Below are 27,788 nucleotides of genomic sequence, written 5' to 3' on the forward strand. Positions count from 1 at the left end.
TTTCTGCTCGCACCTCCTGAATATCTGCCTCTCTGTTGGCATTTGGATCAGTGTCTCTCACTGTCTCCCTTCTCTCTCTGTTTATATGTGCCCGTGCAGCTCTTTCTCCTCGTCCCCACGGGTCTCCCAGGCACTTTGGCTCTTAACTGCTCTCTTCCTTTCTCTTGTCTCTCGCACTCTCATCGTCCATCTCACATCTTCTCTCTGGTGTCTCAGTGAGTGCCAGGCAGGGGCGTCCCTGGGGTGACCTTGGGGGGGTAATGAGCTCCTAATCACGAGTCAGGAAACCCGGCATTCAACACCCACTCCACCACCCTCCCCTCACCCCATGCAACACACACAAAAAAAGAAAAAAAAAAACTACACAGCTATCGCATGCTCAGCCCACAAAGAGAAATAGTATTGGAGAGGCAGGGCAGCGGGGCAGAGGTGCAGATGAAAAGAAGCTAGAGAAACTACTTCTTCAAGCTCTGATATACAACTACCAGACCTCCAAAATAAAGTAAGTGGATTTTTTCTGGGTTACTGATGCATGGCTTTCGTGCTGTAGGTGTGATGTGATGGTGAGGCGGTCACTTGAGCTTGAGTTTGGAGTTGAACTGTATTCTGTGCAGAAAGACTTGGTGGTGCAGATGGTATGAAAGCCATTTTTGGTGTGTGTTTCTCAGTGTGTGTACGTTGGGGGTGGGATTTATGTGATTTCCAGAGCTGCCAACACCAACATTGTGTTCTCAATGTCTTTAAATCTCACCATCAGAAAACTTTGGGTAAAGTTACATAAGAAACTCAGTTAAAGTTTCACTGGAGATCAAAACAATGTTTGTGCATTTCTCCCGATATTTCGCCTTTTCCTTTTTTCCGGTCTCATATTTCACCGAAACTCTTCCGTAGACATGGTCCTAATCGCTTCTTTGTTGCTCTTCCCATTTTAAGCAGATTTTTTCCCTGAGGCTGTTGATAGGAGATAATAAACATATGAAAACATAAAAGACTATTAAGCTTAAAATGCTGAGAATTATAACCGCAGATGGAGAAGTGGCTTGTAGACATGCTGGGTAAACAATTGGAAAGTCACAATAATCCAGCAGCCATGGGCTATGGACTGTGGTGTTAAATCATTAACAGGACCGTTTCCTCAGTGATTAAACTTCAAACATCCATATGTTTTGTTTATTATCGCTATCAGCCAAGTATACGCAAGCCCAATTAAATGTGTGCATGTGTGCTGGTTGAAGTGGGCCACTTTTGCCCAGGATGTCGTAATTTGGGTCAGGCCTGACTGGAATGACAAACCCCGAGCAGCTGTATTGTATCAGCGCTATGTGGTCCGGCAGACCTTCTGCTTGCGTTGCCATGGCTTTCTTCAGCACTGGTATAGCAACCCGAGTCAGACCAAACAGTGTTCCTCTCTGTCTTATGGGCATTCCTGCTGCAGACAAAAGCCTTCTCCGGCTCATTCTTGCTCGAAATGAGGTGTCCGCTTCATTTCTTTAGAATCAACACACGGTGTGGTCCTAATGAAAGAGCTGGGGGAGATTAAACATGAGGTGGAGATGAGCTTGAGAAACCAGCTTTGGTCCGTAGGAAGTCAGAACACAATGTGGATTAAGCTGGATGACAGCCAGCAGGGCCAAACTCATAAAACTGCTTCATTTCTAAACAGGTCCTGGCATTTTCCTTCCAAGATGGCCACTTGGAGGCCTTCAGGAGACATTTTACACATTCTGGCCTTTTCTCTTGTAAAATGCTTGCCCCACAGACTTCACCACGTGATCTCGCCTATATGTCAAGACCAAGCACAAAGCCAGTTCATTTCCGTCTGTGTCTTCACAAATGCTTTGACGAGACTGTTCTCCATGGAGGAGCTGGAGCAATAAGGCATAGAATTGCGCTGTTAGGGCCCTGAGAAGTCCGCTCCGGGGGGGAGGGAACGGCTGTGAATGGAGCCAATTCTCGTCTATAGGGCACAAGTAAGTGAGAGAGAGAGAGAGAGAGAAAGAGGGTAGGGGGATGAGGACATACACAAAGATCCTCACATTGAGGGGCTGGTTTATTCTTGTGGGGTACGCACTGACCCCTCACATGTGGGATGAACAGAATGAGCCTTGATGGGGTCCGGAGGGCCTCCAGAGAAAGGGAGGACGGGATAAAGAGAGGAATAGAAAAAAAAGAGGAGGGGAGGGATGCCAGGAGAGAGGCCTATCAAGGAACCGTCCTTCATTCAATCCAGTTGTAGACATCATAGCGCAGAAGTTGCAGCAAAGTAGAGCTGGAAAAGGAAGGATGATTCTGGTGTGTTGCAACTTGGGTCTTATTTTCTTAGTTTTGGCCACCAACCCTATTGGTAGTAAGTTAATTAGTGAGCTCTGGGAACATGATGAAAGGGCTAAAAGAAGTCCAGCAGAGAAAGAAACAATCATGCAGGTTTTGAGGGATTTTAAAAAAGAATGGTCAAAATCAAAGCAGCAGAAGCTGAGACATCCTGACATTTAGTTCCTAATATGGGTCAAGCTCCCAAAACACTGGAACCTACACTTCCCATAATTCAACTCAGAAGTGTCTTTTGTTAAACTCCCATCTCTTTCAAACTAACTCCATGGACTCAGCTTGTAGGCTTTTTTTGACATAAATGTGTCATCTCCAAGCTGACAATCATTAGAATTATTTTCTCACTTTCCAACATTCCCTCCGGTACCAAACAAGACTTTATCCAGCTCCTTTCACAGGCCAAGCAGTAATTTCGATTGACAAGTGAACTGAACTTGATGCATATAACCAGTATAGTTCCCCTTTAAACAACTACGCAGGTTACTCAAATGGATTTGGAAGAAAAAAACAAAGTCGAAATGTAAAATTATGACCCAGACTGTCCACTGTAAGTACCCATCACAGTTTTCCTGTGCAATGAGGGAGTATTACCACCATCTTGAGTGCCTCCAGTTTCAGTTTTACCTCTGAATAAAATGGTATAGGTAATCTGGTGAAATTATCGCTTGTTTTCAATCTTTCTGATCGACCGACCACTCGTTCTTTCTCTGTTGCACTTAGTTTTAGCAAAGTTGTTGTTGTCCCCAGGAGAGTACATTATATTCATTCAATAACCGATAAAAATAATGGCCAAAACTACAAAAGTCCTTCAGGAGATGCAGAGTTGCCCACAGTCAAAGCACCTGAGCCTGCCGCTGAAGTCTCTCATCTTTTATTCAGCTGTGGCAAAGAGCAGTGACTGCAAGGGGACCGACACCTGAGGCGGCTAATAGTCATGTGTGGAGATGCAGACGTTCTCACGGAGACGTCAAGCAAGCAGCTATCTCATTACAGGCAAGGGCAGGACAATCAAAGCTGTCTGCAAAACCTCTAAGCCGGTGATGAGAGAATGTTTCTCTTGTGTGGTGTTGGTCCTTATTGTCTGAGGGAGCCCACTGATGGGGCTACTAATGTCTTTTCTGGATGAACGTATACACGCGAGTCTCCGTCGCTTCTTGATCAGAATCACATTTCCACCATCCATGCTCGTTTCTTTCCTTCCGTACATTCGTACGGATTTTCCACTTTTCCTGTGGAAAAACAAATATCTAATTGTGGCCTTGCATCTCTCCGCCCCGCTGTTGGCTTGATCTGGTGTTTGATCCTCGGAGAGCTAATGATAACCCGAGGCTTTCCACTGTAATCAGTCAGCTCATTAGTGTCCCACTCAGTCACACAGCCGCCCACACACACTTACACACACAAACACATACATGCACAAACTGTCCCCAGGCCTGCCGGTAGGTGACTGACAGAAGAGACTGCAAAGGTCACAGGGTTGGAACATTTAAGTTCTGTACCGTCTGAGAAAGTAAACATACAGTAATGTTAGAAATCAGTGGTTTGTTCGCACATCGAGCAGACAAGGAGCAACATTCATTTGGAGTCGTGTTTGTGTCCACATGATGAAAGTCCATTGTTCATTCTCCTTTAGCTCTGTCAAAAACAACATCTCAACAACTCCTAAGGGAAATATATACATATATATATATATATATATATATATATATATATATATATATATATATATACACATGTGTGCTGTTTGGTGCTGGATAGGAAGAGTGCAGTGCTGTTTTTTTAGAGCTTTTATTTTGGTGAAAAGACCTGTTTTCAACCTGGTGCTCTTGTGGCTGAAAATGAGGTTGATGAAGTTGATGAAAGTGAAGGTGTAAAACCAAAACAATGAGCTCGAAGAGGCCAAAAAGCTCTATAGAGCTGAGGGAAACTGCAGAGTCGGTTGACGGTGGGTTCAGCGCTACGACATTACACATGGTCATTTGACCCCTGCTTAATATAAAGATATTGATCAGAGCAGCTTTAAGTATGCATGAGATTGCATACTTGCAAATGTGCCTATTAGCTTTAGTTACCTCACAAGCAGCTTATCCAGCAGAGGCTTTGGACAGAGATGCAGTAGTTGTGTATCTTTAGCAAATGTCTTACAGGGAATACAGGTCCTGAGGGTGCTCCCCCACCTCTAGTTTGTGTGTGTACAGGCTTCAGAGTGTGAAGCACAGGGGAGTGGGTAGTGTTTGCATTCCTCTAATGAACTGAGGGATGATCTTGTCTCTCTCTCGTACCATGTCATCAGAGGAAAAAGCTCAGACAAGGAGGAGAGTTGGGCAAACAGTACGACTTCAGTTGTATTTACCATAAAAAGAAAAACAAGAGCATATTGGAAACATCTGGAGATTAGCATTACATGAACGCAGTGGTGATTACTTATAGAAACTGCCTTTTTTAATATTACATTTAACATTCTTCCATTTGTCCTTGATGCCAATGCAGAACCTTGCTAAATGGTTCAGTGGTAAACCCTGCGGGGACTATTAAATAACACACAGCCAATATGCTGCCAGAGTTTCACCTGAATGCTGTAATCTATTGGCTCAATCAATGCAATCTCATTTTATTTAGAGCCACTCTTTAGCAACCACTGAAGACGGGAGTGGATTCGACCCGGCCAGCAGAGTTATTAGCAGTATTATAATCATTTCTACAGAGAGAATTTGATTCTTGCAAGGAGTGTGTAGGTTATGAAAGAGACAAGGGACCCATGGCAGCAGGTCGCTCCTACTCACAGGGATGCGGGGATTTGTTGTGATGTGGCCACTGATGTTGAATGGAAAGTTAAATTGATCGTGAGCATCGCTGTGGAACACCGTCTGCCACTTAGTGTCTCCAGTCCAATCCCACTGCTAATTGGATTGCTAATGGTAATGTTGCGCTGGGGTGACAAACTTCTCTGATTCGAAAGGTTTTGCATACTTTATCATGAAATTCAATCGTGTTTTAAGTGCAACGATCACATGAAAAAGAGATCCAGTTTCTTTGACATTACTCTCTTCAATTGAATCAGTGAATTTAAGAAAGTCTCTTCCTTTTCCCTCTTGCAGCTCATTTTATTAGGCCAAATAGTGGTTACCAGGCTGCTTAAAGGGCCAAATCTTCAATACTTAATACCAAAATAAATTTGAACAGTTTATACAGCCTACTAATGCCAAAGGGGGTGTCTAATCCTTGGTTGAATCTGAGCAGGTTTTAATCTGGCCCAGTGGAGAGTTTCTGCAACTCTGGGATGTCTCCCTGCTCCTCCCTCAAGGCACTTCATTCTGGAGAAAGTATGATCTGGAAAGTTGCAGAGGATTAGTCAGGCCCACTCTATGGTTGCAAACACCAAGGATGGTTTTATGTTCACCCACCAATAAGTGATTAGAAACCGGGATCAGTGAGGGCGGGGGTGTGTTCAACAAAGCCCCAGAGGGAGAAAACGTTCCTTCAGGCACTTGTTACTTGCCCTAAATATCTTAAAATGTGTGCGCATGTCACAGCTGTCCCTTTAGTTGTAACTGCATTATGCATTTTGAATCCCTAACTCGAGAGTTCAAAAGAAGGAGGAGTGAGAGAGGAGAGTCAAGAAGGAAGGAATGGGGAGAAAGCCAGAGCGGCGAGAGGGAATCATTAGTCATATCCATTAGTATTCCATCCACAGCTTGTGCTGCGAGACAGCCGGTCTGTCCAAACAAACAACCAGCAGAGGGGGGATGCCTCATTATTACTTCCCCTCTTTTTTCTCACCCGGAGTTCACATTCCATCTGACCATAAACACCAGGCCAGGACTGTTGCCTTGCCCCCTGTCTCCGCTGGAGTTTAGAGATGTTAGCGGGGCTAGTAAAGCAACATTTCACATGCTGTTGGGTACATGACGAGGACAGTGCAGTACAAGGCGGCGTCCTGGGAGAGGGGACACAAAAAACACAATGTGAATTCATAATGTTCAGTCCTCTGAGCGCTTTAGATTGACGCCCTCCACAGCCTGATGCATTGTCTAGTGGAAGGGGGCGTCTTTCCACCCTTGAGACGTCCGCTCTTCACACGCCTGCCACCTTCTCTTCCCTACAGTTTATCACTGAAACGTCCCAGTGCTCCCAGGAGGATGCAGTTGCACTCAGCTGGCGCACAAACCCAAACTATTGCACATAAAGAGGCTTTGACACAATCCATGTTTCCATCCAAATGTTGCAAATATCTGAAAAGGAAAAGGTAAATCAGTTGCTTTAACTACCTTCATGTGAAAATGTTCATGAGGACACGACAAGATTAATGGAGCATTTCACTGCTGCTTCCCACCTAAGACGGCATTTGTGTTTTTAATTGAATGAATTTGTCTCTTCTGATGCACATTTACCCTCTGATGTATTTATCAGCCTTTATGGTTTATAGAGAGAGATATATAACAGTAAGTGGCAGCATGACATTAATGCAGTAGAAGAAGCAGGAGCTAATACAGTGTCAAGCTCTTTCCGTCAGTCTTACCTCGTTGATATTTCAACACCTAAGCATAAACACTCCTTTTTCTGCCATTTTCACTCAGGTTTTCTTGCTCAAATTGAAAATGGGCACAAGAACAGGTAGATGGAAATGTACAGTGAGACGTCCCAGCTGAACACCTCTGTGCTCTCCAGCAGTATTTCACTGTTGTAGAGGACAATAGCTTGTCCCTGGGGCAGCACCCTGACAAGCACATTTAAACAGCCTTTCTTGCAAGTCAGATTTTGAACCCCTACCATTTATACCTTGAAGAGTGTCCCCGAGTGACCTTAAAACATGATCATCAGGGAACAACAAGAAAATCAGAGTGCTGCCTTGATTTTACTGTCCAGTCCCCCCCCCCACAGTGCAGTCCTTCATGCTTCTATCTGCCACTCTTGGCTTTGAGCGGCTGCAGACTGAACAACCAGAAGAAGAAGTCGGCGCAGCGACTAGGACTTGAACCCTCACCCACACTGCCGGTCGGGGTCAAGCATTGCTGCCGGGAATTGAACCCTGGCCTTTGCAGTGTTTTTCTCCTGTACCACCACGGCTCCCCCAAGCAGTGCGTAACTGACTTTAATACCATGACATTTAATAACCTAGTCACCTTTAATTCAGGCTGAGTTTCGTATGGTCGATCAAAAGGCACACATCTGCTCTCTTGAGGAATATCTAAGGGGGAGTATCTTGGGAGTGCGGCTGTATAAAGGACTAGAGCATGACCATGGAAAAAAGTTGACTTTTTGTCGTTTCGCCACTCACTTATTCAGATTTAACCATAATCTGTCAACCGTCCGTATATCATTGGTCAGAAATGAACTAATGAACCAGGCTACATTTCTACCGCTTAGTACAGAAAAGTGTCCCTCTCCTGTAGCTCTTCTGACTCTGTACGCTCTGTGGAGACCACCAGCTCTGCACTTGACTTATCGAATCAACTGCATGTCAGCTTGGGGCACTCGCCTGTTCTTTTCACACAGGGTGAAACTACCTTGACTGCAGTGGCTCGTGTGACACACATTTAAGTAAAAGAGGGTGTCAGCGGAGGCACAAGCCCCGCCACACTCTGCAGTGTTCGTACACGAGGACTCCGTGTCTCCTCTGACTGTTGTAATGCTCAGTGGCAAGTTGAAAGGTCGTGTTCAGTGCCCCGGGCTGTGGCTGCGGGCAAGAGTCACTCCTCCCCCCTCCACCTTACAACCCTACACCCACCCCACAGCTGAGCACAGCCCGTGTCACAGACGGGCTACTGGAATTCGCACAGCAGCTCTGAGTTGTGTTTTCATTTTGAGCGGGAATGATTGGATCCGTCCACGCAGCAAAATGGGTTCCCTTATTTATTTGTAAATTGTGCCACATATAGCATCGCACCACAGTTATGGTTTGGTAAATAAAGCCGGAGCAAATAGTGTTTTTGCGCAGATGAATGTAGACAATGACGGCAGTGGGCACACAGAGAATCCGGTGGGTTGCGTTCCCTGACGGATGGAAATAGCTAACTGCAGAGGCAACGTGATGGTGAATAGGATGGATCTGCGAGGTGGACATCAACAAACACTGTGTTGTGTGTGTGAAAAACAAGACGAAATGAGTTTAGGTGGAAAATGGGCCATGTTTGGGAACATTTCCATTCCTTGTTATTATACGGTGGCTACCTTTACAGTGAAAATAGATGTTTCAGCACTCTTTTGTGTATGTGGATTGTTCAATGTCCTATTTTATAACACCACTGCAGCAGAAAACACAGCAAATGAACTGGCTTAACCGTATTTCAAATTCTTTAAGAGGGTATTCTGTCAACTTTGTTTTTAGCAGCTTAACAAATAATCGAAAAGAGATTTCACAGAAACCTCTTCAGCTGAAGAATCTGTGGGGAACTTTACTGACGTTCACGTTGGCCCCCGAACCGTCAATGGAACTGCAGACAAACAAGCTGCAGCCGATTTTTATTGTGGAATAAATTAGGCGGTGTGGATGCTGTGTATTGAATTCCCATCAGCCTCTCCAGCTGACGTCAGAGGACCTCAGGCGGCGGATCTCTGCATGTGCCCTCCTCGGTGACTGCTCTCCACTTAAAACTCCAAATCTCTCTCAAAAACACATACACACTGTTTGGTTACACCCTGGGACCTGGATGCCAATTATATGAAAATGATCTTTTTTCTCTCTCTTTTAAAGTCAAGGACATCACAAATAAAAAGTTATTTACATGTTTATTGAGTTTGGTGTTAAGGAAAGATTTCTGAGAACTCTTTGGGGAAACAGGTGTTCAATTAACTTCCAGCCAGCTGGTATCAGAGATGTTTTGAAGCTGCTTGCTTTCGTTGTTTGCTGCTTTTTTTTAAAAGTTGTGAAAGACGCCAAGACAGTGCATCATCTTACACTGGTTGGTCTAATGAGCGTTAGTCTCAGATCAGCAGTTCGCTCTGGAGAGCAAGGCCAGACTCTGTGAAGAATTGTTCGAGTGTTTCCAGACTCTACAGGTTATAGACTGGGCTTCATCTCTGTCCAGGAAACTTAGCAGTGGAAGACAGTGCTAGATGAAGGCAAGGAGCCCCGTTAGCCTCCCAATTCCATCTCCTCGTGCCAAATGGCCCCAAAGACAATGCAATAAAAGTGAGGGATTCGCTTCGGCCAAAAAGTCATGTGCTTGACAGATCCGGGATGTCCAATCTTCCTCTGTCCACCATTCTCGGTAAATAACTTTCCCTCTGCTTCCTCGATGGCTGGAAATAAGACTGTCACCGAGTCCTGGAATATAGTGCGTCGCGAGCTGCGTTTGATTCATTGAGGGTCGCACAGAGCCTGGCAGAGTAGGAACTGAGTGACACTATCATTGCCAACTGGAGTAAACAAGTTAAAAATAGCACTCTTTCTTTGTCATAGAAGGGTTTCAACATTTTGCACAGAGAAACAAGATAAACAGGTTATTATATGACCTAAAACAGCAAAGCTGCAAGCTATAAAACCAAAACAGCTTGAAGATGTTAACTGCAGAGTCTGAGGATAATTCTGTGTGGGTTTGTAGCCATTTGACTGATTGTTAAAATTAGAAATATAGATTCATGCAGATTTAATTTGTTCCTATAGTTAAAAGTAGTAGAAAGCAAGTAAACCATTTTTTTTCCTTTTTACACCACAAACAAATCAGTTAAAATGACTACATGTTTGTGAAGTAAATTCATTGATAAAGCATGACTTGCAAAGACTCTATTTATTGGTTTATGTTTGAGGAAGACGAAGAACGAGTGAAGTAAAGGCTCCGTGTCTCAGATGAAAGTCTGACACCATATTTTCCGAGAGACAGAAGTGGAGTTTTGACATGTTTGAGAGGTTCTTGCAGTCGGCGGGTATTTCATGCCTGTTTCACCGAATGAATTCTGATGGGCTGCCGTGGTCTAGGCGTCTTTAACAGTCCCGACAAGCCTTTGTTCTTTCCCCGTTTTCATGTCTGATCCCCAACAGCCCACAGGGGAAGCTCTGTCGGCCGTGCGCTCGGAAAGCCTCTCTGTTTGATCAACTTCTAACATATTTGAACAATTTAGGCAGGGATGGGTGCAGGTAATTCAAAGCCTGCCAAAAGAGTCTTTTTTTGGGGAGATGAGAAGACGCGCAGGGTTCACAAGGAGTAGTGGAGAAACTGGGCTTTCTCATTCCTGCGCTTCTGCATGCTCCAAAACTACCCATCAACGTGAACATGAACCCCTAATGCGGCTGACATCTTCCATCTACAAAAAATACATTTGAAATGATCCCCCAAAACCCCCTCTTCCCTCTCTCTGCTTCCCTTTCCTCAGGCAATAACTTACTTCACCCAGTAGAGGCCAGTGTGTAGCTGATGAGGTCACCCAGTCAATATGACAGCAAAAAGGGCTTTCGAACACCTTCAGCGGAGGTCACAGTGAAGGGGGGGGGGGGCAGGGATATCATTTAGTCCAGTCTAAGCAGGAGAATCGCAACGAGGCATTCAATGGGACATCGAGCAGCAGGAAAGAAAGAACACATAGTGTTTGACAGTGAGGTAAGGTAAATGTTAAAGCAATCTGAAAGCCATTGTTTGAGGTAGAAAAACACGGCGAGCGGGAGAGAAAAGCCCTGTTCAATACTGCCATGAAAGAGCGTTGATGGTGGGTGTCATTAATACAGTTACTGCAACAGAGTGCAGATGAGAGGTCAGGGCCATTATGGATAGATCATGAGAGCCCTCTACTGACAGTTAAATCAAAAGAAACCAATCTCACCGTCCAAACAAAGTCTCCTGCTTCCAATTTCTGCCCCACATTAAGAAGAAAAATAGACTTTACTGAAAAGGTGTGATTATTTTTCCGTGGTTGAGTCATCAGAAATAAGCTGCCCCCCCCCCCCCCCCCCCCCCCACTTCATGTGGAGAATTGAAGTGGGACTGGGAAATTCTAATCATCATTTAGCACTAAAATCTTATTTCAGACACCCACCTACTGCTGTAAAAGAGATGGAGAAATGATTTAGTGATCAAAGGGGAGGTGTGGAAGAGATAAAGATGGTGTGAATATGCTGAAACTGTTCACAGCCTTGAGGAGTGACCAGTGATTTAGTTTCAGTAGTGACCCTTTACTGTTGAAGCTGTGTAACTTTTTTCACACTTGTGAACCTGCAGAAAGAACAAATTAGGCTCCTCACTACGCAAAGTGAGTCACAGTCTCACACATGGCTTTGAAATTCATTTTTACTCTAATTTTGACTGATTTTGCAACAACTTTCTTGAAAATGCGTCAAAACAAGACAAGACAAGTGCAGAAAACTTGGAAAACGAACTTTTCTCATTATATTCATAGATTCCTTTTCACTTCATTTAAGAAAAATGCGATTCAGACATTTAAATTAACGATTTAACATCGTTTGTTCTGCATAATTTCACATCCCAATCATTTTCATTTATAGGAAAAAGCGAAAGAGCTGTAAATATTCATTATTTCATCTCAGGAGGAAATAAAATCCATTTGTTCAGTGTTCAGCCACAGACTTTGTGAGAAATGTTGAAGAACAACAAGTTCCCTCCCCCCTCCAAGTTCACCTCAACTCTTCCGGTGTCAGACAGGCTGCCGGGGAAATTTGAAGAGGGAAAAACTGGAGAAACAAATCCCCTGACAAAAAGCAGCAGAGAAACACCGATATTGAGCGGTGCACCTAAAAACTCCCGTCTCTCTGTGGGTCGTCCACCTGGGAGCAGCGCGCGAGTGAAATTAATCAACCAGACATTTCAAACTGGAGGTGGGAATCGAACGGAGGGTTTGGATGTGACTAATTAATCCACACTTGTTGGACACATGTGGTGCAAACTGAAGGGTCACTGACTGGTGTCCTCGGGAGAAAATAGTTGAAAATGACCACTGATGATTGCCTCTTACCAAATCTTACAGGTTAGTGATTAAAAGGCCTCAACTCGCTCGGTTGCAGTCATCCCTGAAATTGGACGGATATCGAGGTAATGCTGCGACTCAAAGGGCTGCAGAGACAGACTATTATTATTATTTTAAAATCAATAGGCTTTTTTTTGGGCATCGCTTGTGGAGGGGCTTGACTGGTGGAGGGTGTGTGTGACGTGCGCCTCGTAGATGTTGAGCTGTAACTATTTCTCTCCGCTGGCTGCTGCCGTGTGATCTGAGGTGAGCCTCAGCCTGGAGGGAAATGTACTCCTGTTTGCCTTTGTGAGGCTTTCGTAATCTGCAGTCAAGCTTTGTTCCACTGCCACACAGGCTACAAGGGAACCAACAGAGCCGTGGTGCTTCAGCAAAACAAAGAAACCATACTGTATCTTTGTTATTCTACATCAGAGGGCAAACAGAGCTGCACCTTTAATACCTATTTCAAGACGGCATGAAGAAACGCATATAAAAGCATCTCTGATTCACAGTATGTGGGCTCAGCAGAGGACCGTTTTAAATGTGATAGGTAAATATATACAGCATGTACTGTATATATTCTCCAGCATCTATGCCAGCGGTGTGACATTAATACTGTAAACACGTTACATCTCCTCAAAATGGTGGGAAGGGCTGTCAAGGCTGTCCAACACAATTTGTTTCGCTAAAGTGAGTAAACACGATCCGCCCACACTTTCTCAGTTATTGTCTTGCTTCAATGTCAGACAGTCAGAACTTCTCATCTCGCGCGTGTTCGCGGTGACAGCGCAGCTTAGCATAGCCCTGCTAGCTAACGTTGCCAGCAACTGTCACCACGGCTCCCCTCAAGATGCAAGATGAGATCTGAAGGCAGGAGTGTGAGAGGAAGAGGAGGAGGAGGAGGAGGTGGAGGAGGAGGGAGAGGAACATTAATGAATCCTTTGACAGATTCACTCACATCTTCTCTCTCGACTCGCATATATCACCGTGCAGCGCTCTCTGGATAATAAAACAGAAATACCAAATGAAATTAAAGGCATAAAAGTAGATTATTCCGTCTTTGAGTTTGCCACAAACAATATACTGTAGGTAACAGAAAACAACCCCCATCAGTATTTTTGCACAAACCTGACGCATGAACCTGTTTAATCAGTCAGTCTGGCAGAATGTAGCCAGGTACTGTGCTGTAATGTGTCTTGGATAAAAATACCCACCAAGTGACGCAGGTTATGTTATGTTCTGACTGCAGAGAGCAGCACACGTCCTTCATCTGCAGCTCCTTGGCACTTGTATATTTCCGACCACTGACCTTGAAGCTCCATTGCACTCTATTAAGTGAAGAGCGGTGGGTGGCTTTAATTGAGATCCACCACCACATGGGCGTCACACTGCAGAACACCTTTCCCTTTGGCTGCTGACAGAAACATCTGGCTTGTGCGGCGTCTTTAAATTACATCAGTTTTCATTTATCTTTCCCCTATTTTTTTCCCAATTTATCACCTGTCCAAATTCAATCATAGGTGCCATTAAAAATATTGTTAATGTGGTTTTGTAAGCCAGTGGTTCCCAACCTGGGGGTCCCGACCCCCATCAGGGGTCACCAAAGCTCCACCAGGGGGTGGTGAAGCCCTCATATTTTTAAGGGTGTAAGAATTTTTATATATATAAAATATATACATGCATTTTATTAATTTCTGTGAAGAAGAAAGCAAAATTAAAGGGTTATTTTAGCTGTTTATATCTTTATTCATTTCTTATAAAGCCAGGCCGATTGGACTATTAAAACGATGATATTGAAATTAAAAGAAAATCACAATATGGACATAGAATTGTGTTACAAGAATCGTCTGATACATTACAATATCAACAGGAAATAGTCTACTCAGAATTTTATACAACGTCCTGCAGGTGTTACATTCACTATTTAGGTTATTTTTCTGTGCTGTTGTTGTTTTTTTTATGTATGAATATACTGAAATGTACATAAAGATATTGCAAAAGAAGTAGGCTACTTTTCCCCTTTTTATGTGGGTGGGAGGGCGGTGGGGGGTTGTCAGTGTATATACAATGGTAAAATAGGGGTCCCTTAAGGAAAAGATTGAGAACCACTGTTGGAGGCAAAAACTGTCAAGTCTCACTTCTGAATGTAAACATATGCAAATTTGTATCCTGATGTAAGTATCACAACTCAGTGGGTGAGATAAACAAAACTCCTTCCAGCATGTCTGCTTACAAAGAAATATTCTGTGACATTTTTTTACATACATTTAGATTTCTCAGCTCATGAAAGCACAGATTTGCTGCTCCAAACAGCAGATGTCTGAAAACCTGCCAAAGTTTTAGGTTGTGAGGTTTGTTTGAAACAAAGGAAAGATGATCTGAGCAGAAGTAAGCCACCTGCAGGAGCTCAAACTTCAGGAGACAATGCAGAAGAGAAAGAAGGGTCTCTGGGAAGAGCAGAAATACCACGATAATAAAAGGAAAAGCCGTCTTCCTGTGTGTGGCTCTCACAGTACATGTTCTCAGTCTGGTGTTAATCCCGGCCCGACACTCTGCTGCCGATGAACGCGTTGCTGTGACCATAACGCTGTGTGTGAGAAGCTGGTGTGGGATTACAGGTAACTGAAGGCTTTATCTCTCCACCAGCAGCTGTAGTTGTGTTCCCTCTCAGTCTTGCAGTGTGGCGCCTGGTTTTTGGGGGGAAGTGGGTGGCAAGCCTCTGTAGGGAAATGTTGGCGTGTGTGTAGGTGGTAGATGTAGGTTATCTGAGACTGCAATCATGGTTAAATCCAGAGGATGAGCGATATCTCCTCTCTGGTGTGTGTGTGGTGTACAGTATGGAGTCCTGTGCTGAACGTGAGGTCGTACTGTTTGTAGCCTGCACAAGGAAACACGTCGCTTCTTAGAATCAAACAGCCACCAGGGATGAGTGAGTATGCCTCCAAATGTCACAAATTTCCATTTTTTGGGGGGGGGGTAGCAAGGATTTTTAACAAATAATAAGATTATGTGAACAAAAACATATAAGAATGTTTGTGCATGCTATTTAAAATGTTGTGGGCACCATAACACATTTATGAGGTTCACTATTCCAAAAGCTGGAATTTGGCTGCACATTGGGGATTAAACATTTTTTAAACATAAGGCCCCTTGAGGCAAATTGTGATTTGACTTGACTTGACTTTTATATCAAATTCTGGGGCCACTGCACGACACATTTTGGGACATTGGGGGTCACGAAAGCAAAGGTCAGGAGTTTTTGGGGTCACTATACAAAATGTGGAAGTTGGTTGCACATTAACACATTTGGGGACTATAGAAAATGTGGGCTGCTATATCAAACTTCAGATTATAGGGACATCAGAAATTATTTTGGGACTATGAAGTTTTAGGGTGGCCATGACAATGTTTGAGGGTGCTAAACCAGATTTTGGAATTTTCGGGTGCTTTATACAATTTTGGGATTCGGCACTGCTAAAACATGTGTGACAAAATGTGCCTTCCCTCCATGAGAGAGATGATGTGACTCAGATATCACATAGAAGCACTGGAATAACACACTGCGCAGGCCGCCGGGTGATGGGAGAGTGTGCAGACTTTAAAGCAGTAGAAAGTCTCTCAGCATCCTTCTCAAAGAAAGCACTGGGGCACACAGATAGTTAAAATTGTATTGATTTGGTGCATTTTGATAAGACTGCATCCTCATCAGAGTCTGTTCTCTTCTTCTCTTCTGTATGAGCACTGATCCTCTTGTGAGAAACCTGCATTCATGTACTTGTTCTTAACTCCAGTGATGTTCCAACTTCATGTGAAACTTCTTCTCTAAACCAACTTTTCTGGGAGTTTTTCTTATTTCAACATGACAAAGGCCCAAGAGTGAGCGTTATCCCCAAGCTGTCAGTTATTCACTTTCTTAATTTAAAATGTAACCAAACTTGTTTTACTTGCAAAAATGTACTGTAAATGTAAAGCGCTAACCTGTCATTTGGCAGGAACAGAGGAACTATACGTGTTAAATAGTCTCTAGGTTGGTGCTGTTAAACTTGAAAGGTGGCTGTGTAAAGTCAAATTGATCCTTTGCGGAGGACGGGGGTCAGCTTTGAAATGGATGGAAAAGAAGAGGCGGCGACGTCGATATGGGCCTTTTTATAAGCTTGACAGAGATGTGCATTAGGACCGAGATAGAAGCAGCGCACTTAGCAGAACTATGAGTGAGCATACGGAGCGACAGCACATAAGTGGATTATGCTGCAAGTGGTTTGAAAAGTTTCTTATTCTTGTTTAAGCCACAGAAACTCATCACTAGTCTCCTGAGCGGCAGAGGTTCAGTTTATGAATCTTAAGCACTGATGCCGTAGTCAGTCTTGGTATATTGTAAGTTACTTCCAGGTGAAAAGCTTACTGATAAACCGTGAAATCCACAGAAACAGTCATCGTGTAATAACACTGTTGTTCATGTGCTTATATTAGGCTTAGTTTTACAAACTTACAGCCATATTTAGATATTTAGATAAATGCTTGACATACAAACGGCAGATGGCGGCGCTATCACTTTAACATCCTGGGTGGTTGAGTAATCAAACTACTGTAATGTCTTTCTAATTGACTCTGCTTAATTATATACGTTTGGGACTTGCTGACTGACAGTCATGTATGCGTCACAGTATGATGCTGCAGAAATGCCACACGAACACATCCACACAGCTGAAATAAACCTTTAAGCAAACCTGCAGATTACGTTGAACTTTATAATTAAAATATGTTATTCATATTTTGCATTTTTACTGTGTGTGTGTGTGTGCGACTGGCGGGCTTATCTGCTACAGCATTATTTACCTTAATCCACAGCACATTAAGTGCATCCTCACTTTCAAGAAGACTGCGATTTCTGGGCTCTTTAATAAGCTGTCACTGCCTTTGCACTCCAAATATGAAAATCCACAGTCTGTTTACAAGCAAAATTAAATACACAGAGATACGAAATGGCATTGCTCAAGTGGACATAAATTCTCTGTATATCTCTCAGCTAAATATGTTGAATTACAAGAGGAGAAAGGAGCAGATGGGGGAGGGGGGGGGCGGGGGGGGCCAGACATGATGGAGAAGAAAAGGAGGGAGGATGGCTTAATCAAAAAGCAGACAAAACTGCCCACACGGTGTGCAAAGGCTTTCTCTTCCAGCACACTTTAATGAACAAGTGACTCAAGGTGCTTTCAGTGGGAACACACACACACACACACACACACACACACACACACACATAAAGATAAATGTTGCCCATTCAATTAGACAGACACCTCTAAATTGGCGCCTTCGGAGCGTAGGCAGGAGAGAGCGTCTGAGAGAGGAGAGAGGGTGGCGGTGTTGATGCTAACAGCGTGGGGCTTGAGGGACGGAGCTCTGCTTCTGGGCTGTCAGCGGCTGCCGGGGGGGGGGGGCTGCACAGGTCCAGTATCCAGACAGCCCAGGATCTAAAGGGAACAAAAGCCAGCTATTTCTTAGTTCTCAAAAGGCACCCAAATAGAGAGAGAGAAAAGCAGGAGGGTGAGGAGAGGTGATAAGGTTTCATAAGGGTTCACAATGTGAAAACGGTCGCTCGTAGTGAGAGAGGCATCATTTTCAGCCGTAGCAGGCGGCTGGTTTTACCAAAAAAGCTCTAAAAACCCACCGGGTCCCTCTTTATAACAGGCCACCTTCAAGTCCTTATCACCTCAGCTTTTACTTTAGTGGCATATTATCAAACTAATTTGTGACTAATCAAATTACCACAAATTGGCACATAGACTACTTTGTGACAACTTTTCGGACCCAACAAAAGCTTTATTTTACTTTTATTTTTTGTGATGGACATTTTGGAGTTACATGAATTCGCCAGTGTTGTCGTTGTTTGTAGTGGTCGTGGTTACGGTGTTTGTTCTCAGCATCCTGCAGAGAGTAAGACTTTCAAAACAACTGCAACAGTGTTGCAAACTTTTGTGCTATCATTCACAGCGTCCCAAATTTGAACATTCTCTAATATTTGTTTGAAATGTTTACCCCTTGAGCCAGTGCTAAAAACATTTGTTTTGGTGTTTTACCAACGTGTCTCCACTGAAAAGAAGCCCTTGTTGAAAGTTTAATCCACTTGTGTGGCCCCGCTGGCTCTCTTTGTGCAGCTTCGTGAAAACATGGCTAAAATATTACAAAGCTGAATAGACTGGTATAAAGAGAGAGAGGGAGTGGAGTTGCGTTTGCCAATAAAGTTGGATGCAGTCTTCATTTGTGGTATTTCAGTTTTATAATCCTAAAAAAAAAGGAGTTTAATTGACAACTAGTGGAGTCTGTCGTGCCAGTGACAGTATGGGGCTCATAATGTCCTCATATGGGAGCTAATAATAAAGAGAAAGGGGGCACAGAGATGAGTGGGAGGATAAGCGACAGAGTTGGTGTTTGGAGGCGTAGATATAATATGATCAGCGTAATGGAGGCATTCATGCATAAATTGAAGTCTTCAATTTCAGCTGTTTCAGCTCCGATGCTCTCACAGAGCCATTGTTTGTCATCCTTATTATTGTGTTTTTTTTTATCATTAAACAAGCCTGTCATTCTGCACCGCTGTTCAAACTGAGCTCTGTTTTCAAGACTTGGCCTCAAACACAACGCGCACACACACACACATAGAGAGCCACGCATGCTGTTTTTGTTCCAGAGCGCGCCTCCCTGGGGGCTCCTCCAGGGCTGTTTTGAGAGATAGCGGGGACCCTCTCCACACACTCTCTCCCCCACTGTCTGACCTTTACAAAACACAAGTCAGAAAATGTGTGGCATTTTCCTCTAATCATCAGCACCTAAACACATGAGAAATGGTGGCGTTCTTCAATTAAGGCATCCGGCGGCCCCTTGAGAAATGATTCACTTTCCGTCAGCGGCTGTCATTATCAAACCCGGAGGTAGCGTCGCGCTGAGCAGCACTTGTCTTATATGATTGACCGTATATTCATCAATCACTCAACTGTTAATGCTTTTTACTCCCCTGTAATACGTCTTCTTTTGTGGCTGCGTATTGGAGTGATATGCTTGACTTTACATGCTGGTCTGCTTGTCTGTCTCTTTCAAAAGGCCCTCCTCCGTCCTCTAGTCGATACACTTCTCATTTCATCTGCGCTGGAATCTCTCAAGGAACACACGGGCCGCGAAACTGCTAAATAAATCCTTTCAATATGTCCTGTGTCTTGAAGAGGCATTCGCTCCTCTTCTGAATCACAACTACTGAGATGGGAAAGCCACTCAGATGTGGATGTTTTCTGCCTGACTTTTCCCAAGGACATTGTGCTGTATTCTCTGTCTGTAAACTAAAGATAAACAAACAGTGAAGCGTACAGAAAAATCTGTCAATACAATGTGTTTCCTTTTCTTTCTGTTTTTCTAAACACCTGAAATGTCTTAGGAACAGAAATGATCCTGCAAATAAAAACATTTCTGCATGAGATGTTTTGAAATTCAGCTTCTGCATTCATTTGACCTTTATTTACCAGGTAAGGGTCATCAATTTTGCAAGACAGAGGAAAGGCATGGGTCCAACTGAGATTGTTTTGTTTGAGAACTTTCCCGAGAAAGCATCATGGCGAGAGGCAGCAACAACAAACACGGCCCATAGCAGAAATACTTCAAATATTACAATGGACGCAGCGAGATCAAACAGTGCATAAGATGAACTTAACACCAAGTTGAAAAGCATTGTGAATGACCGTTTCTGACCGAACCTTTCACGTCTCTTGCGCCTGCAACCCTGCAGCTTTAGATAGAGCATGGTGACGCAGAGGCAGACAGCTCCATACGTGTTGCCTGTTTTATGGACTGTGTCTATCGTTTGGGAAACGCAGCAGAGGATCATTTACATTTCTGTTAGACTGCAAGACTCTGCGTTCAGACCTCAGCCGTGCGTGTTCGTGTTTTCCTCCGGGCCTGTGCTTAAAACTGGGACAAACAATGCTTACCTTCTGCATAGTGAAGAGATACGTGAAGATGGCTCTTTCCCCTCCAGGTCCATTTGAAACACACCTATGTGATCTGAGTGGCCGCTTCCACAATAATACCAGTGTTTACCACTTGGACGATAACTGTGGGTGCGAGTTACCTGAGCTACCCTTCCCTTCCGATTGCACATTCATGTGAAATGTAACTCCAAAACTGAGTATGAAAAGACGGAAAGGCTAGGGGGAGAACTGGGGGGGATAAAAGCTTAATGCACAAGACAAAACATGCTTATTGCAGCATGTTCTGTCTTTGCCATCCACAACTTTCTCACATTGGGAGTTGTGTGTGTGTGTTTTCTTTTCAGTGTTGTCATGGAACGTGTTTGGCTGCCATCCCTCTTTTTACTTTGCAGATGAGATAGGTGGAGCATGGTGGCTTGTTCCTGTCTGACCTGCTATCAGGGGTTTGTCCCCCTTGTGAAACACAGCAGTAGTTATATATTGTAAGTGCGGCTCAATGCACAACCCTTTGACATGTTTACCTGCCGCTCCATTAATCACTGAAGATGTAATGAGTTCACGGGCTCTTTATGATTGGCTGAGCATGTATATATATGCAAATGTTGTTACTCAAAGGGGAGTAACGACGCTTAAAGAGCCTCTTCAGGGGGCTCCACGTGTAGCGGCTATTTTTACACCAAGATGTGAATATGTACCCTCTTTTACTGAGTATGGAAGCTTCTCAGTGATCATCCAAAGAAAACCTTTCATTTTATACATATATTTTATTATATATTTAACTCGAAATATATTCGTTTTTGGCCCACTTGGGGGCACAATATTGTCAGCATTGAATAATGTCTGCTGCTTTTTTACGTTGCTTAAAGTGTGTTTGAATGCACCGTAAGACTCAAGTCAAAGGCACATTTGGACTAAACTACATCCTTATATAACACACACACACACACACACACAAAGGACCTGATGTTAACACAACTCTAGATATTGCGTGATGGAGTCGGAGGGAGCTGGGAAAGACTTGCCTTTGGAAACCACATTCTTTGATTTGTTAGCTCCAGGGGAAAAGGCTTATTAAAAAAAGATGTATAATTCATGTGCAGCTAAGTGGTATTAAAAGCATACATGTGTGTTATGATAATATTTGTGTTCATCATTAACACACCACAGAGGGGCTGCTGCTTAATTACATGCTCGCCTTACACAAGTTCTCTGATGAAGAACTGGATTTTGAGAGGTTAATGGTTTAAATTAAAGAAACCTGAATCCATTCTTCACAGAACCATAATGGTGGAAATCTTTTTCCCTCAGCCAGAGCAGCTAATTACCCAATTGAAATTCACCTTTTCTTGGGCCTTATAATTGATTCGTTAAACTGCTCTCTCCTTTAACTCCGTCGCCTCCTATAAGACGAAAGTAAAGGACCTGAGCGTGTAAACAGATTCTCCTTCATGTAGTCAGCGGGGTCCACGTCGGTCCTAATGAAAGAGAGGAGAGGGATGGAGAGCGTTTTGCGTCTGGTGTTCGTCTGCGCTCCAGAGTGGTGGAGCGCCTTGTGTTTATTTGCACACAAGGAGTCACTGAAGGTCCATCGATTTGTGGCCAGTATTGGCTTTCCTCCTCCATTCCCTTCGCCAGGAACCCACAGCTGGGTCTGGATCAATGGGGCAAATTGAGGGTTTGATAGGACTAATTCTCACTGGCTCATGAGCCACACTGGCCTCTGGATGTTTCTGATGTTCCAGCTAAAGAAACCCCCACGGTGTGATGTTTGCAAACACTCAGCTCTCCTGTTCCTGCCGTCGCTAAGTGGGGAACTCTGCTCGATGTTTTAGACTTTTAGGATCCCACTTTAATAAAGACAAATAGACTCGTACTCGTACCCTGAATTTGTTTCTTATTCTCTCCTGTGTCGTTTGGAGAGGTTTTTCATTGCATTTGTTTCTGTATTAATTCTATTCTGAATTTGTCTTTTTCATTCGTCAATCGACAGAAAATTAAATCAGCAATTATTTTGATGATTGATTAATCACTCCAGTCATTCATCAAGCAAAAATACCAAATATAATCTGGTTCCAGCTTCTTCTTTGTATATCATCTTCGACTGACAAACAAAACAAGCAATTTCAAGAAAATACCCAAACAAATTTCCTTCGTCTTTTACATTTCATAGACTAAACAATTAACTGAGAAAAGAATTGGCAGATTAGTCAATAATGAAGCCTTAATCTGAGAGTTGGGTTATTTATTTCAATGAAGCTCCAGCAAGCATCTCTCACACACATGAATGGAAGGAAAATAATTAATGTATATTGGACCTAATGGTTCAAATTGTCACTATTCCAACATATGAATGTGTGAATGTGTGGCACGCTCAAAAAGTGCTCTTTGTTTTTAAGTGATTTCTTTTACAATGAGCACTGTCTCTTTAAGAACCAAACCTCCAGCTTTTCCTGAAACTTATAGTCTTGCAACCTGTGAGGCATTAAATGACTGTCTTTTCTTTGATCCGTTTCACTTCACTAAACCTTCAGGTTGTCAATATGATGCTGAACAATGACTGATGACTCTTTTTCTCTTGTGTCTGGCTACTTCGGTATCATCTTCAGCAGAAATATGTCTGAGAATTTCACAGAATTCATCAATAATTCCCTGAAAAAACACAAAACAAAACTCTTTAAAGGACGACGTGATATAACAGCCCAATTGCTTTAGTGAAATCACGAGGATCTGAGTCATTAAAATAAGTGAGAGTCACGCTCAGGTTGTCAGGGGCCAAGACATGGGAGGAAAAAAAACGCATCTCCTCTTCTCTCTGTCACCAAGTGTCGAGCTGTAGGTGTGTCTGGATTGTAGAAAAAGAGGGAAAAAGAGCGTTTATGGAAAAGCACAAGAAGACGTCCTTTAAGTTGGCAATCCCCAGCGCTTCTTATCAAGGCATTACACAGGCAGCACACATGCCAGCTGAATGATAGTCAAATGCTCCGATCCACCCAGTCATCCATTATAGGTGCTGTCATGCTCTGGAAATAGGAGCTACATGGTCGGCAGAGACTTCAATTTCATTTATTGACCTCAAGAGGAGGAGAAGCCTGTCATCTCAGAGGACACTCCGGATACAGAGGAAATGGTTAATTCAGTTTAATTCTGAGACTTATTTCTGTCTTTAACCTACTGTATGGAGTGCTCATTCAAAGTCATCAACCCCGTCCCCCTTTTTATGCCCGCACTGCACCAAGAGCCCATCACTCTATGTGTGACTAACTGAGGGAAAGGCTTTCTTATCTTTTGAAAGGCCACAATGCCTTTCTCTTGGAAAATGATCCTTATCGGGGAGCTTTCATTGGGTTTTCTCTCTGAAACTCTTAGAAGTCATTGTATGCACTTCTTACAGTTGGGATTCAATAACTTTTTTTTTCATCCTTTTTCGGGGTTATGGAGATGAATAGTTTGGAATCTCTTAAAAAGAGTCAACATAAAAAAAAACAAAAAACTGGCAGATGGAGTCTGAAGTATTTAATCAAAACAGGGTTTGTCTGTGTGCTGCCGCAGTCGGAACGGTATAAAATCAATCGTGTGAAGGGATTCAGACGACTCCTCCAGGCAGCAGACTTCAGGCGCTGCCATAAGGCTCATTATGAGTTTCTAAGAAGTGCTGGGAGACATTAAACCCCAGGTAAAACGCACTACAATAGCATAATTAAATATAAGGTTTGAATACCTCATTCGACTTGCAGAGGCTTTCACCGTCATCTAAACAGACTTAACTTACATTTAAAAATTTGGGAATACAACTTCATTACACAATGGGGTGGGGGGGCTCTGAGCCAGCTCATGATTAATTAGAAATGACAAATGGGTATTATTTCCCTGCCAGGAACTTTCTACAGGAATTTGAGCACAGGGGAGCATTTTTGGAGTCAGACATTTGGTAATTGCTTGAGTCTCATGCTGTCTCTCCTCTCAGAGAGCGCTGTCTGCTGGAGGATTTCTCTCAAAAAAATAAAAAGGGGGGAGAAGGTTTTCTGTAATAATTTCATCACAGTGCATTAGGCTGGTGATAGTGACGGTAGCAGCTTTCTGCTGATCCAGAAGCAGCTGGGGGATCAAATAATAAAAGAAATTCTGATGCTGATAATAAGGAGAACTTTTGTTTTGATTTTTGCAAACAATGGACAACAAAGAGACGGACGACCAGCGACATTATTTTTTATGGCAATTGATTGTAACATAATAGAGAACTCCCAGCCGCCTTTCTCTTTTGTCGCTTTCCAACAGTAACGTCTCTCGAACTACAAGCCTCTGCATCTTCTGACAACTAAAAAGTGAATACTGACACTGGATTCGTTCATACATTGACTTCCTTATTTGTGACTCCAGCATCAGTTGTATATGTAGTGTCTTGTTATTCCTACATTAGGGATACCTTAACTCAGAGTACCAAGTAAAATCTGTATACCTCGCTGTGTGGAACTCGTTGTCACTTTTATCTAAGGTAACCCCCGCCCCTCTGTGTCTGAATGAATGTAACTGATAGTGGGAACACATTGACAGCGATGTAGAAGCTGTATACAATGTGGATTAGTCACAATAATCTTTAAAGGTGCCCTTTTTAAAGTTTGTTTTCATTCACTGTTACGCCCTCAGGATACACACAGAGATTTCAGTTGAGTAACAAACATGTTGAACGTGTTTCCTTCATTTGAAAAGCCAATTTTTCTTTTACATTTTGAAACCGTCATTGTTTGCATCCATATTTCTTCTTTACTGCCTTTTGTTGGCACGTTGCTGCATTTCTTGGGTCATTACCGCCACCTGTTGGTCAGTTGAATAATGTGAAACCATCGGCTTTGGTTCCATAAAGAGACATCAATAAAGAAAGAGGCAGAAGCACCAGTTTCTATATTGATAGCAGCCTTGACAGGCAATGCAGCCGCACCTTAACTCACGGTCAGAGAAATGTACATATAACATTATTAATAATTCACATCATCAACAGCTGTTAAACTTCTCTTCAGACTACAGGGGGCAGAGAAACAACAGTTCTGACAAGTCAAATCAAACCTGTGCTGTGACTTTGTTTCACAGAGATTGACAGCAAATACAGCCGTGACTGACAGAGCGGCGGCAGTGCAGACAATCAAAATGTTGATATTGGAATCCAGCACAGTGGAAATGACACAAGATGAGAGCTGGAAATACCTCAGGCTATTCCTGAGTCTCATGGGGCTCAGGGCAACTATTGCTTTTTTTTTTACTCCTTCTTCCTGTTCTAACAAACAGCTGAATGTGTCAAGTTCAGGTTCAGGAGTTCTCAAAAGTCACGAGTTCACAAAATGCAGTGTTTTGAAATCATACAATCGACACAGAAGTAGACAAGGGACACTTCACAGTCCAAAATAAGAGCAGACACTGATAACACTTTAAGTCCTCTAACGACTCTCTCGTCTCTCTTTCAGAATGAATGGACAGAAGCACTTGACACGGGTGGCCGTGATGGCGCTCCTGGTGCTAACGGTGATGGCAGCTGAAGGAGGCAAAGCAGAGAAACAAGGTGAATCTTGCAAAGCTTCAGCCATAGAAACATCTATAGAATTAATTTATATCTGCAGGTGTAGATTCTCTGTATACTGTATATTAATATGAAACAGGAGCGCCGTGATGTTCATGTATGAAATCCAATCTATATTAAATGATTAAGTCACTTTTATAGTACTTACTTCTGCTGTTTTATGTGTTTAATACATTCCCCTTGACAAAGACACAAGTCTTCGTAGCTTAGTTTGATGATGGAGAAACAATGTCTGTCAATTAACCTCATCAACATAAAAAGGCCTGTTTTTCCCAATGGAGTGACACACAGCGTTATCACTCCCTAAAAAGGCTGCACTGTGAGAAATGTCCCCCGTAACAACTTCTTTAGTTGGACACAACTCTTAAAAATATATGAAAATGAAAAAATAGCCTTTGGGGTTGAAGTAATTTGTCTCCTTTGAGAATTCACCAGAAACAAATAGCAATATCTTGCAAGAAAGGCAAAATAAGTCAGATAACTCCCACTTGGGTAAAGAAAACAACATTTAGCCTAATTTAAATTCAAGGGAAAAAAGTTCATTTGCATTGGAAATTAGCACAAGCACCTAAACCCATTACATCTGCCTTGAAATAATGTGAAAAAGCCCAAGAGGGGGTAAATACTTTTATAAACACTGCAAGTAGCTGTTTCCATTTCTTGTTTTAATAAAAGATTCAAACATGTTTTATACAACCACAACTGTAGATGTGAGACTTTTGTGTCTTGTCGGACTCAAGAGAACTTCAGACTGGACTGCTGTGAGTCTTGACCTAAAACTCGACCCCTTAAATACATGACTCGACACTTAACAAGCAAAAACCTTAGAAGTCTGAAGTTTGCTGCTGGAAAAATAGACGTCAGGCAAGCCCTGCATGGCCACACACCTTGACTACGTCACCTTTGAAAACTAGTTTCAACTGACTGGAGACTTAACTTGACCTCCCCCCCGAAAACAACTCTGCCTCTAACTTCATCAACAGGAAAGAAGGAGCGCAAGTCGGACTGTGGGGAGTGGCAGTGGAGCGTGTGTGTAGCCAACGAGGGGGACTGCGGACTCGGCACCAGGGAGGGAACGCGCACCGGCATCGACTGCAAGCAGACCATCAAGACCCAACGCTGCAAGATCCCCTGCAACTGGAAGAAGAAGTTTGGAGGTGAGGGGGGACTATTCAGATTCAGACTGTGCTGGGTAGAAACCTGGAAATAAAGGGCTACTTGGTCTACTTTAAAATAGCATTTAAATGATCTACGACCACTAAAGGACCCAGAAAAAACTTCCCTCCTTCTGTACAACTGCATGGCTCCCATCCCTCACACTCCGCACCTCCCCATGATGTATGCTGTCATTCACACAAACAATGGTCCCATTTTCACAATAGGAATGAGTAAGCTAGCTAATTAGAGGTACAACAGAAATGTCTGCTGAGGATGTGAAACATCGTCACAGAAAACACAGGAATAATCATCCTGCTTTGTCATTTGCTTTTTGGGTTTGAGACTGTGCAGCCGTCACAGCTCAAATGTCTTGCAGTGACAAGCCTGAGGGACTTTTGTTCCCCCCAGTAAGGCCTGTCAGGCAGGAGCCTGCTGCTCTGCAATGAGCCTGTCACGAATGATGAACACACTGCAGGAAATAATGGTCCCGCTAACTGGCTTTTTTTGGAGTTTTTGGAGAAGTGGCAATAAGTTTCATGCCTCTGACCTTTAATTGTGGAAAATTTATTTTAGAAAGACTAACTAGCCCTTCTTGTGTTGAAGAGGCCGATCCAGAGTCTGCTTTGTTTTGGATATTTTTGCAATTAAAAAGATAAATAAATACTGTAACATTTGGTGCCTACGCCCAACAAAATGCGTCAGAATTGGTGTGAAACGAAATTTTACTCTGGCAGACAGATTCAGCTGCTCAGTAAAACTGTCTGTCATTCATCTAAAAAGACTATTAGTAGACTAGGAGGCCAAGTCCTGGTACATAGTATATTGCATTAAGGAACAACAATCATGTGGCTTTAGGTACT

The 27,788-nt window shown here is 43.1% G+C and overlaps 1 protein-coding gene across 1 annotated transcript in view; it reads left to right on the top strand.

The window, feature by feature from the left end:
• The first annotated feature begins 446 nt into the window (after positions 1-446).
• Positions 447-27,788, top strand: part of ptn (pleiotrophin) — a 36,960-nt gene continuing 9,618 nt past the window's right edge. Inside the window, exons 1-3 of the mRNA XM_070929086.1 lie at positions 447-502; positions 25,658-25,752; positions 26,754-26,927. Of these exons, the coding sequence (XP_070785187.1) occupies positions 25,659-25,752; positions 26,754-26,927 (268 nt within the window). The 5' untranslated portion in view covers positions 447-502; position 25,658. The remainder of the gene's footprint in view (positions 503-25,657; positions 25,753-26,753; positions 26,928-27,788) is intronic.

Source organism: Enoplosus armatus, chromosome 22 (genome assembly GCF_043641665.1).
Source record: "Enoplosus armatus isolate fEnoArm2 chromosome 22, fEnoArm2.hap1, whole genome shotgun sequence".
NCBI classification, from domain to species: Eukaryota; Metazoa; Chordata; class Actinopteri; order Centrarchiformes; family Enoplosidae; genus Enoplosus; species Enoplosus armatus.